Source organism: Pezoporus wallicus, unplaced genomic scaffold (assembly GCF_028554395.1).
Source record: "Pezoporus wallicus isolate ANWC-B61680 ecotype Strahan unplaced genomic scaffold, APGP_CSIRO_Pwel_v1 contig_7237, whole genome shotgun sequence".
NCBI classification, from domain to species: domain Eukaryota; kingdom Metazoa; phylum Chordata; class Aves; order Psittaciformes; family Psittacidae; genus Pezoporus; species Pezoporus wallicus.
The window spans coordinates 518719-531321 of NW_026635802.1; the positions used below are offsets into that span (position 1 = coordinate 518719).

General features: G+C 45.4%; 1 protein-coding gene across 1 annotated transcript; it reads right to left on the bottom strand.

Annotated features, from left to right (window-relative positions):
* Positions 1 to 2623: 2623 nt before the first annotated feature.
* LOC130593266 (uncharacterized) lies at positions 2624 to 8517 on the bottom strand. The gene is made up of 2 exons (XM_057398291.1): positions 8393 to 8517; positions 2624 to 6446 (listed from the first exon to the last, which is right to left on the bottom strand). The coding sequence occupies exons 1-2, from the start codon at positions 8512 to 8514 to the stop codon at positions 3248 to 3250; spliced, it is 3321 nt and encodes a 1106-aa protein (XP_057254274.1). The 5' UTR covers positions 8515 to 8517; the 3' UTR covers positions 2624 to 3247.
* Between the last annotated feature and the right edge of the window lie 4086 nt (positions 8518 to 12603).

Consider the following 12603-nt stretch of genomic DNA (forward strand, 5'->3'; position numbering starts at 1 on the left):
ACATGGAACTGTTGGACAAGTCCAGAGGAGGGCCACGAGGATGATCAGGGGACTGGAGCACCTCCCGTGTGAAGATAGGCTGAGAAAGTTGGGGCTGTTCAGCCTGGAGAAGAGAAGGCTGCGTGGAGACCTCATAGCAGCCTTCCAGTATCTGAAGGGGGCCTATAGGGATGCTGGAGAGGGACACTTCGTTAGAGACTGTAGTGATAGGACAAGGGGTAACGGGTTAAAACTTGAACAGGGGAAGTTTAGATTGGATATAAGGAGGAAATTCTTTCCTGTTAGGGTGGTGAGGCACTGGAATGGGTTGCCCAGGGAAGTTGTGAATGCTCCATCCCTGGCGGTGTTCAAGGCCTGGTTGGACAGAGCCTTGGGTGATATGGTTTAGTGTGAGGTGTCCCTGCCCATGGCAGAGGGGTTGGAACTAGATGATCTTATGGTCCTTTCCAACCCTCATTATTCTATGATTCTATGATTCTATGATTCTATCTCAGGGACAAAGGCTGGGTCAGCCCTGTAAAATTCTGTTTCCTGGAGCCCCACTGCTAGAGTTTCTGTTTGTATTTCCTTTTCTCCAACAGTATTACCCTGGTGGATTATTAACACTTGAAAAAAACTCTTGAAAATGGAAAAGCTTCTATCAGAGGGCATGAGAAATCATCAGGTCTCAGGAAAGACCTGGATGGACAGCTGGAAAGCCTGGTACATCAATGTAGAAATGTTAAGGACTAAGGGGAAAGGAGAGGGAGCATCCAAGAGAGTAGTGCAGAAAAAGAAACCATTTCCTGTGGAGTGAGGTATCAATGCCTAATTAATGACTTGGCTTTTATCTTACATAGCTCTGGACATCAGGAGTGACTGTGGTTGGAGATGCATTTGAACACCTGTATGTTAGGGTAATTGCGGCTAGAACAGATTTGTATCCACCAGCTGTGGTGCTTCTGCATTTTCCCTCTTCCTCTGAGTGCTGGCAGATACTCAGAGTATCTGCCAACCTTTCCCACCACTTCAGTGAAAGGTGCTTGATCCCTGAAAGTCTTGAGGTCTGCCCTGGGTTCAGCAGTAGCAGTCACTTTTCTCCTTCTTAGTAGCTGGTGCAGTGCTCCGTTTTTGACTTTCAGCCTGGGAACAACGCTGATAACACTGATGTTTTTAGTTGCTGCCCAGTAATGTCTACTCTGACCAAGGACTTTGTGAGTCTCATGCTCTGCCAGGGAGGAGGGGAAGCTGGGAGGAAGCAGAGACAGGACACCTGACCCAAACTAGCCAAAGAGGTATTCCATAACATAGCACGTCATGCCCAGTATATAAATGGGGGCAGTTACCTGGAAGGGCTAGATCACTACTCTGGTCAGTCTGGGTATCGGTCAGTGGGTGGTGAGCGGTTGTATTCTCTTCCCTTGTTATTCCCCTTATCATTATTATTATTGGTGGTATCAGCAGTGATTTGTGTTATACCTTAGTTACTGGACTGTTCTGATCTCAACCCGTGGGAGTTACATTCTTTCGATTCTCCTCCCCATCCCTCCGGGACTGGGGGGAGGAAGCGGGAGGGAGGGGTAGTGAGCAAGCAGCTGCGTGGTTCTGGGTTGCCGACTGGGCTTAAACCATGACAAGGTCTCATTTCTCCATCTCTAAGTTCAGCTTGACCATGTTTCAGGGAGGGCTGTGAATTGACAGCACCTTTGTCACAAGTCTCACGCCCCATCCGAAGGTGAGACCAACTTCAGCATCTAAGGAATCATGAAACTTTAAAGTTTCATGACACCTCTCTTGTCCCTGATTTGTGTTGACTGAGCAGTCTCCCTGCACAGATGCAGTCATTAAGCAGCTTAATTCCTCCAGCAGATCGGACAGAGCCAGGGTTATTTTGGAACTGGGGAGGCAGGGAGGTTGTTTTTAATTTTTTTTTTTTCATTTAAAAAATTAATTATATTAACTTTTTCACCTTTTTTTTGGTCTTTTTTTTTTTTTAACAGACAGCTGATTAAAACAGAGGAAATTATATGCTCCACGATCCTTTTCATAATACAGGTGTTCTCGCTTTGGCCCTCTGAGGCTTCTGGTGAGCTTGTTTATTATTTATCATTAGTATAATAGTTAACTCCTATAACAATTTTGTTTTGGCAACAAAGAACAGTCAGGGACGGTCAGAGTGAAACCATACAGGGAGAGTATGTAGAAATGTCCCCACACCCCAAGACTTTGAGATACGTGGGCTCCCTTTCCTCCTCTGCCTTTCTGACTGTGTGACCTTGGCAAAGTAATTTCACTTATCTTTGCTCATCATTGTAAAATGAGGCTAATGATGGCACTCTTCTATGTGAAGCAGTTTTGTAGTCTATTGAAGTCAAAATATAATGGAGTGAGGTATCGTTATTAAGGGTAGGCAAAACACCCACTAAAAAAGTGCCTGATTCATCATGGATTGGATTTATCTCTGGATGTACAAATGTAGTTGTCTATATGTGAAATAGATACCTAAGGTTGCACTGTAGTTAGTGAAGATGGATTGACACAGTCTAGAGAGCTGATAGCTGTTTGAATGTAGTTGTCTGTTCTAGGGTGGGCTGAATCACTCCCCAGACTGTACTTACTAATTCTCCATTGACTCTGATGTGGGCTTAAGCATCTGATATCTCTATAGCAAACACCTAAACTCTAATATTGCAGACACCTAAACCTGATTTGGAGACAAATCTTCATCCTACAGCCTCAGCCTATTTGAGTTTGCGTTTTACTTATGCACTTGTGGCCAAGGATTTGGTTCCCTCCTGATAATAACATTCCCTTCTTGTTTGGGTTTCTAGTGCTTGATTAGCTTGTTGCTCACAGCTCACGGCTTGCTGGTTGGACCTCTTCAGGGGTCTATCTCCCCTCTGCCATGTAGACTGTGGCCATGCAGACATCCTCTGAGGCACCTTGATTATATGGAAGATCCCTTCTGCAGAAGACCTCTGGGTGCAGGGAATGGGGTGCTGATCAGTTTCTCCTTGGAGGTTCCTCACAGTAAAGCCATTTCTTGTAATGTTCTGTTTTGGGAACTGAGCACCGACCCACTATGAACAAGAGGGATATCTTAAGTTTAGCTCCTTAAGTCATTAATAGATCAGCCTATGCCCAACTGAATTTGTCTTGTGCCAGAGGAGTGGGGGATTTCTAAACTGGTTTCATGAACCAATTTTTGTCCTATATCAGCTAACTTGTGCTGCAGAGGTGGGTGTTTCTTTTAGTCTTTTTTTTCCAACTATATAAAGAACTCCTGGTCTAAAGGGCCGTCATTTAACACGTTCAGGTCTTCAGAAGAGAGATTTCCATAACCTTCTTCAAATCCTGATGTTCTTTTGCTCCTGTCCAGTTTTTTAGGAGCCTCCTGGACCATTTTGGTTAAATCAACAGAAAAAGGGTCAAAGATACCCCGAGTACAGGTTTCAGAAGCATGATTGGTCAACATGTGCGTTAGGGGAAAATTATCTTCCTGCATAGAAAGATACTTGTTTGTTGAGCCTTCAGCACTGAGACTCCATCCAAATGTATCTTCTGCAGCCTTTGGAGCCTGGCACTGTGGATCCAGCTGCTGCAGTAGTGCACAGCTCTGGATCCCTTCTGGGTCTCTAATATTAATCTCACTCTGTCCAGCAGGAAGCAGGGGACTAGAGGTGTCCCACAGCACCAGTGGGGCATTTGTTTCTGCTGAGATTTCCTGGCATAATTCTGAAGGATTCAGATCAAAGCAAGGTGGATTTCCTGCCTCTGAATTTCGTAAATCTGAATTTTGGATTTCACTTGCTTTGCAGGGAAAATCTTGTCTTCCAGGAAAGAAAAAATTATTGTCCTCCAGGAAAACGTCATTGTGTAATTGAAACTCAGCTTCCTTGTGTAACTTTTCTGAATTGCCTGGTGGAAAAAATATCCCATCTTCTATCACTGTGTCCTGGACATCCAAACTCAACAGGTGCTGAATTTCTAGTACATCAGCATGATAATTCTCTTCCCTGATGAGATTTTCGCTGTTATCAGCTGTAGCCATGAGCTCTGCAGGAGGATGTAGGGGGTTTGTTCCACCTTCTGAGGTTACTGCAGCTTCTTTCTGATTCTCCTGTGCTGGCATGAGAGAGGGCCGGCAGCTGTCCCATTCCCCCTGAACTTGACTGTTTGAAGACAGTTGGTCATGAATGTCAAGTTCAGTTCTCTCACGTTTATCATTGCATGAAATGCTTGTGCCAGGAGCTGACAGTAGAATGTCAGTCTCCTTGCCCTCAGTAGAGTCTAAGGAGCCCCCACAGCTCTCCTGGATATGTTTATGGAAGACCTCCATCTCTCCTGGCTGTGGCAGCTGATCGTTCTTGGAGGCCTTTTGTTTTGCTTGGCTGGAGGGGCTGAGGAGGTTCTGGGGTTTTTCTGGCCTCTTATCGGTATCTGTTTGTCCTGAAGATCTTGCAGGTTTTTCTTGTTGGGTTTGCTTCTTATCTGAGGAGTAACCAAACAGAGTGACAAGGGCTGATTGCGGCTTAGTGTGTTTCCTTTGGGTTTTTGTTTGTTTTCGGGGAGTGTTGCCTTTGTTTTCAGCGCCAAAAAGCGTAGTGAAGGGGGTTTCCTGAAGCTTGAAACCTTTACCCAGCATCTCTCTGCAGGCTTGACTGTTTCTGGTCTCTTTGCTTTGAATACCAGACCTTGACGTATGCTGAGTGCTTTCCACTGGGAGTTTTAGGTCCGCTTTCTCTTCACCCACTGAATGACCTTTGGATTTGTCCAAGGTTATATGCAGTTTGTAAGAGTCTGAAGTCTTGTCTGGTTGCTCAGAAATGTGAATGTTTCCACTAAGAACTTCACTGGGATCCTTTGACTTGGAGTTGTTGGCTTCATCATGTGAGGGCCAAGTGGCACAGGTTCCTTTACAGTCTGCTGATACTGGAAAATCGTTGCCAGGTGATTTTGTATCATGTCTCATATCCTCAGGAGGGTTTGTTATCAGTGAGCCACATGTGACCTGAAGTTCTGTTTCCTGGGGCACACTGTGGTCATCTGTCTCATCCGGCAAACCAGAGAGTCCGCTCTTCTCTGCTTTGCTTTCCTGAGATGTACGCTCAGGAATGGGCTCTTGCAGAAGCCCTGATGTATCTATTGTTTTTACTTCTTGTGTCTTCTCAGATTCTGCCCCTTTGCTCTCAACTTCAGGAAAATTGCTTATGCCGGATGGCTGCGTATTTTCCCCCAAAGTTACTGCTATCTGTTTTCCTGGGAACTCCGTGTTTGTCTTTGATTTCTCATTCACAAGCTCAGTGATTTCAGGTGTTACACTCAGCCATCCTGGCTCCAGAGAGCCAGAAGATATGTAAGGGGTCCTTGAGACACCAGAGGGGCAATGGGCTTCTTCAGCTTCATTGTCAGATGGATCAGCACCCTCGACTGCACATTTTAGCTCTGTATTTGTGTTGTTTCTGGTTTTGGGCACTCCTGGCACACAGATGGGCTGTAGGTTGTTCGTTCTTTCTCCAAGGGGATGCTTGTTTCCTGGCGTGGCCATGGTCAGTTCAGGCTTGTCATCTGTCATTGCAGACATTGTGCCTCCTTCGTTGGGTGTGCTTAGAGACCCACAGACCTCATTTTCCTTCACTGGGAGCTCTGCAGCAGAGAGGATGAAGGCCCCTGTGCCCCCCAGGTACCTCCAATTGGTGGGTTTAGTGCTTTGACATGTGGTATGGTGGGCAAGAAGGGAGTCACGAGGCAGCGATTTCACAGGCTCCAGGACTAGAGGAGAGGAGGCAGAGACAGGTCCTCTCTTCCACTTGAATTTGCCCTGCTGGATCTCAGCTACTCGCTGGGACACCTTGCCCCCTCGCTTCCCTTCAGGCACATCCCCATCCCCACTCTTTTCACCATCTCTCTGTTCTCCAGTCTTGGGCCAGGAACACACGTGCTCTCTTTCCTTGGTATAGGTGATACCAGGTAAGAAGCTTCCCTTCTCCACTGCTGCCCCTGCTGCTGATTTTCCCTCCTGACCCCTGAGCATCATCCTGCCTGCCCGGCTGCCCACAGCCTGGTAGGTTTGCAGGCTTAGTGCAGGCTTTTTCCAGGAACATGCTCCCATTCCCGCTTTTCCATCTGCAGCCAACAAAGCTGTCTCTGAAGGTGGCCAGCCCCTTCTGAGCTTATTCCCCAAGAGGTCAGACCTGCTGTTCAGCTCTTGCCTGTGCTCAGCCAGCCGCAAGCCACACCGTGCATTGAAGGATGTGGGTTTCTCTCTTGTTTCAGTCTTCTTTTTGGCCCTATTGTACCAGTCCTGGGGCTGTGGTCCTCTGCCTACCATCGCCACTCGCTGAATCTGATGGTCTCCTAGCTGGTGCTCCAGCCTTTCCATCTCACTTCTGCTTTTGGCTCCAGTCATCTGCTTGTAGTGGACTTGGCAGTAAAACGTCCCATGGAGGGCAGCATAGTTTTGCAAGCTGGAAAACACACATTGGCATAGCTGTTAGTGGCTATGTGGGAGGGAATCTGTAGTGCTGCAAAACTGTTTTTCTGTGGAAACTGCTGGGAAAAGGAGGGGGTTTGAAGAATGAAACCTTTCAAAAGTAGCGTCGGTTTTCTGAGGATATGTTTGATTTCTCCTTCAAAAGCCAAAACACGTGAAAAATTAAACATTTCCTTTCAATACCTCTGGGAGCTGTAGCCCAGGTTATGTGCAATCCCTTTCTCATTTATGGGCCAGGCTTCATACCAGCACTTCATCTTTCCCCATGTATACACAGCATAGACATATGGGTAAAACTGCACAGGCCTCCCTTGATACAACAACTGCATGATGGAGAAAGTGTCTGTACAGCCTGGGGGCAAAGAGGATGGCAAACAGCCTTGCAGAAAAGGACCAGGCTGTCTTGGTGACCAAAAACAATCCAGCAGTGTGCTTTGTGCCAAGGAAGCCAGCTGCATCCTAGACTGCATTAGCAAGAGCCCAGCCAACTGGTCAGGAGAAGTGACCGTCCCTCTTCATTTGGCACTTGTAAGACCATCTGTAGAGAACTTTTCCCCATTTTGGGCTCTTCAGTGCAAAGAAACTATTGACATGCTGAAAGGAGTCCAGCAAAGGGCCACCAAGGCAGTCAGGTCACCTGAGGAGAGGCTGAGAGCTGGGATGGCTAGGTGTCATAAGGAGAAAGTTAAGAGGGGGAAACTCATTGCTGTGTCTATTTTATGGGAGGTTATAGAGAAGATAGGGCTAGAGTGCTCTTGGAGGTATGTCCTGGTTTCAGCTGTAACAGTCATTTTTCTCCTTCCTACTAGCTGGTGAAGTGCTCTGTTTTGGCTTTAGTCTGAGAACAGTGCTGATAACACACTGATGTTTTAGCTGTTGCTAAGTAGTGCTTACTCCGATCAAGGACTTTTCAGTTTCATGCTCTGCTGATGAGGAGGGGCACAAGAAGCCAGGAGGAAGCAGAGACAGGACACCTGACCCAAACAAGCCAAAGGGGTATTCCATAACACAGCACGTCATGTCCAGTATATAAATAGGGGGAAATTGACCAGGAGTCCCCAGCTGCTGCTTAGGGATGGGATGGGTATCAGTCAGCAGGTGGCGAGCAACTGTATTGTGTGTCATTTGTGTTTTACTGTTTTCCCTCTTAGTTTTATATTCTCTCCCCTTGTTATTTCCCTTATTATTATTAGTAGTAGTAACAGTAGTAGTAGCAGCAGTGGGTTTGTGTTATACCTTAGTCACTGCACTGTTCTTATCTCAGCCTTTGGGAGTTACATTCTTCCAGTTCTCCTCCCCATTGCCCCATGAGCAGAGGGTAGAAGGGGGAACAGTGGGCAAACGTCTGCGTTGTTCTGAGTTACTGGTTGGGCTTAAACCACAACAAGGTGGACAGTGCTGAAATATAAGAAAAAACCTTTGCACTTGTGGTCAGATCTTGAAAGAGGTGCCCCAATTGAGAGGCTATGGAATCTCCATCCTTGGAGCCATTGACACCCCTCCTTGACATGTTCCTGAGCTACTTTCTTTCCTTGGACCTGCAGGGGCTGGGTGGAGTCTTCTTGAGGTACCTTCCAACCTACCTGACTCCACAAACATGTGAGGCACGCAAATGACTCCTCCAATAAATTCCATATCAGCATTCCCAAATTGTAAATATTTCTTTTATTGTCAGCTCACCCTTACACCACCATGCAGATTCCTGACCTACAGGTGTCTACAAGCTTGAGGTGAGAAGTCTTGGATGACTTCACTCCTACAGTCTCCATCTCTGTGGTAAAGAGGGAGACTGTATGAGGGAAACTGTCTGACCTTCTTCATTTCCTGAAGTCTGCCCTGTTGGAACTACCCTTGGACTACTGTGATGGAAACTACTTGGACATCCCTTAAAAATATATGCACATGGGTCCTACCACTCACCTCAGCTTCCTCCTGCAGACCTGGCAGCAGAAACAGGAGTGATGCACACAGACTTTGTCAGTGACAACACGCTCCATGGAGTAGACAGGCTGCAGGCATGAGGCACACACTTCTTTCAACATGGGCTGAAGAAGGAGAAAGAAAAGTGAAATAACTCTGAATCATGACCACCTGGAAATGCATCTGCAAGATAATTTGCTGAATCTTCCGCTTGTGTTGGATTTTCTTGTTGATGCTCTTTTGCAGATCTGCTGTGAGAGTTTAGATCCCTGACTCAATTTACTCGTCATATTGGACAGGTCAGCATTAATTTTCAGTCAGGACAGAAAGACAAGACACCCTTGGACCCCCGATGAGAGAAATTATTCATTTGCTTGAGACCAAACAATTCACTCAGTTGAATCATTTAAAAGTTGTGAGTGAGGTAAGAAGCATTGTTCAGAGGCTCTGATTCAGAAACCTTGGCTGGGAACTCCTGAAATCACTGGTATCGTTACGGCTTCTCACACAGACCATACAGTACAAACCCTAAAGAGACAGCAATTCTCACTGTTAAAGCTTCCACAGCTCCATAAACCTGGTGGTTTACTACACTATGTTTACTCTGTGGATGTATTTTATGCCATGACCTGATTCCTCAAACACCACTTTATATGAAGAGCCCAGGGAATCGCTCTGAAAGCATTGCCAATACTAGCTATTTTGTTGGTGGAGAGAGAAAGAGAATAAAGAGGTTTGAACATCAGCCTAGCTGCAGAAATAGCTCCAGGTTGTCTGCATGGTCAAATAATATAGAGCATGCTAGTTGCAATGTGGGTATCTTTGTGCACTCCTTTTCACTGTGGTCTGAAGCAGGGGCTCAGCTCATGAGACCTTCTGCAAGTCAAGTCTGTCCAAACCCCCAAAAGGAGTGCATCTGAGCCTAACCTAACTCTGACTGGCCAGGTCAGTGCTCTGGGTACTGATACGCCCTCACTGAGGGCATCTCTGACCCTTTGTTTGGGTAATTTGCCAGAATTTCACTGATGCTCATTGGTGCTCTCTGATCCCTCTGACTTTTTGGTCAATACGTGTTCACACTGGTTTGCAGTGTTGTCAGTAAAGAGGAAAGGCAAGGTTACCTTCTGCTCTTATGTGGATTGGGCTGATGGCCAGATTTTAGCTTTGACCAGAGGAAACAGGTTGCCCAGAGAAGCTGTGGCTGTCCCATTCCTAGCAGTGTTCAAGGCCAGGCTGGAAGGGGCTTGGAGCAACCTGATCTCGTGGAAGGTGTCTCTGCCCATGGCAGGGCAAGTTGGAAGTAGATGATCTTTAAGGTCCCTTCCAACCTAAACCTGTGGTTCTGTGACTATATGAAATGTGAAAGGTGTTCATATATCTCAAGAGATGAGTTGACAAGGGAACAAAAACCTCTATTTTTATTTGCAACAGGCACCTGAAGGACCATATTTTTAAAATTACCTTCATTTTGGCTGAACATATCAGTAATGTTGTCATCTTTGTTTTCCTACGGCCACACTTGGAAGAAGAGTTTGATGTCTTCTGTTTTCTTCCCCTTTTCTAGAGGGAAGTATACATATAACCCCCCCATCTTTCCTTCAGTCTGCAGTGATCTTAGCAGACATCTGCCAGCCCAGTCCTCTAGAGAGGGGAGACCATAAATCTGCAAGTGTCTATGTATGTAATGGGTGTCTAAATTTCCCATACATTCAGCAGTGGTCCAGTTAAGGGAATCTAGAAGGTGATACATTTATGCTAAAACAAGCCCCTGTATTTGGACAAAATCAGTCAGGCAGGCAAGATTAACTTCAATGTGACTACACAACTGTGCTAATGTCAATGAGAGGGAAGTACTGGTGAAGGTGAAGCAAAAACTTGCTTTCATGTAAAGATAAGATAGATTCTTCAAGTGGAAAATGGTAGCAGAAGCCAGATGGAAAGTGATGCCATGTTTGTGGGTTACTCCAGGAGAAACTGAAGCTCTGCACCTTCGGCATGGACGTCATTTCACTGGAGGAAACGAGCAGGCTATCTGGCAAGGAGCAGTGAGTGGTGATAGGCAGCTGCATGAATGCAGCATCATCTGTGATGATGGAGCAGTGCCAGCCTTGGTGATAATAAATCTCGGCCAATGGATCAACTTTGCTGTATCTAGCAGTAGAGATCATGGCTATGTCTAGATACTCTGGCAGGCACTTCTGACAGTGACGAGCTCTACAGCATGAAAGTGTTTGTGTTGGCAGAGAAGAGAGTAACTGTTAACGTGTCTTTGTTGTATAAAAAAGTAAATGTTTTGCTTTAATCATGACCAAGGAAGGAAGCAGAGCTGTTTAACAAACAAGCAAGATCTTTCTACTTAGCTAGGAATGAATGTATGTACTCCTGGAATGTGTTTCCAAAGTGAGATAATCTATTACAGGGGATGCAGGTCTCTTTCATCAGATTTATTTTAAGTGCATACTGTGTGATGCATAGCAAATACTCTTGCTCTTCAGAGGTATTTTTATCAGCCCCAGGAACAAGCCTTCCTAATGGTTTGGAAGATAGGGAAATGATTAGCTGCAATTGAATGCCACTGTGGGCAAGGAAGTTGCCTAAAGACCTCTCTGAAAAGCAGTTGCAAAGTGTTCCTGGAAGGCTCTTCTAGCACACTGCTTACTATTGCTACGCTGAAAGTTGCAGCTGCCTTAGTTTATCAGTTGTTGCCTTTTTTTCTCTAGGTGAATTAAAATCTTTATAGTATGAGGGGTCACACAAAATCACACAAAGCTTTCTGACCTAAGACTGAGTATCCTCAGAGAGACCAGTGGCTGAAATGGAGCTGGCAAGGGTAGTATTTGATGTAGGCCCTTCAAATGTGGCATATTTCATGTCTACTGATGCAAGAGAACCAGATCTGTAACTGAATTTGTCCTTTGACCACTCAAGGAGGTACAGTAAGACAAGGCCATCTGTCCACTCTCTATTGGTCCAGGTAATTCTTCCAGCCAGTTTGCACTTGAAAACATCTACCTAGGACTGTGTATGAATGCAGAGACCCACTAGGGCAAAGGATGGTGAACAATGTTATATCTTGTATCTAAATATCACAGAGAAAACTATGATAACTCATTAGGGATTTGAAAGTTTGTGTATGCTTTACTGGTTTATTATTGCAAGGTCTGAAGCACAAGAGAGTATGAGCTGATCCCTTAGCTTGTATTTGAGTTTCAAATCTTTGTATTTGTTTTTCTTTCTCCAGACCTTTCAGTGTTTCAGGGAGCCATGTATGGTGCTGAAATAGTGCAGCATCTGTCCCACCATGATATTTCAGCTCCTGGCTGACAGAAAAACCACAAAAGAAACATATCTCAAATGATCTTAGCCTCATAAATGGCTCATCGATACATTTATAAATGCTGTAAAACCAGAAACCCAAACAATAAGAACAGTATTTTTAAGCACTGGCTGTGCCTGATATTTGGGTTGAGTTCTTGTGGAATAATTTCTATTGCACAAGCTGCCTCTTTGCAGCTTAGTAAAACTGCCCTGCAGCTGTCCATATAGAGAAATGAAACAAGCATGTGTTATGGACACCCTGAAGCAAGCCAAGATGAGAAACAAACAAGGGTAAGAAAGCAGTATTGAAAAAAAAAATTGAAGAGGAGCTCCAGATTAGGTAACTGTTCCTTGTTTCTGCAATTGGTCCTAGGAAAACCATTGGGAAGGTCTAAATGAAACCAGATGCACTCAGTTTATGGTGATCTGCTCTTCTACCTCAACCTATGGTGCATTTCCTTTGAACTGAAAACAGTGTTATTACTCTTCTTCTGGCATGTCTTATTTTCAAATTATGGGGTCCTAGAGACAAACCAATGAGCTCTGGGTATGTACCTGTGTTTTGGGGAAACAGAACTCCTATCTGGCCTACAACACCTTGAACAATGTGTTGCGTGATGCAAGTTGATATCTATGTAAAAACCTAGCTAGGGACTCGGGCCCCTCCTTGTAAGGCTTATGGAGGCACAACACCTCAGCATGCCACATGGAAGAAGTGGGTGCAGGCAAGTGTTCATGACTTTCTTGGTGGCATGAACGTACTACACAGTCCCCACCCACTTACACAGGGTCCTGGTTTGGGTGGTGTATATTACCCTCAAATCAACTCAGTTTTAAGACAAGGATACGAACACTGCTTGCTGTAGAGCTGATAATCCACCCACATTGTAAAG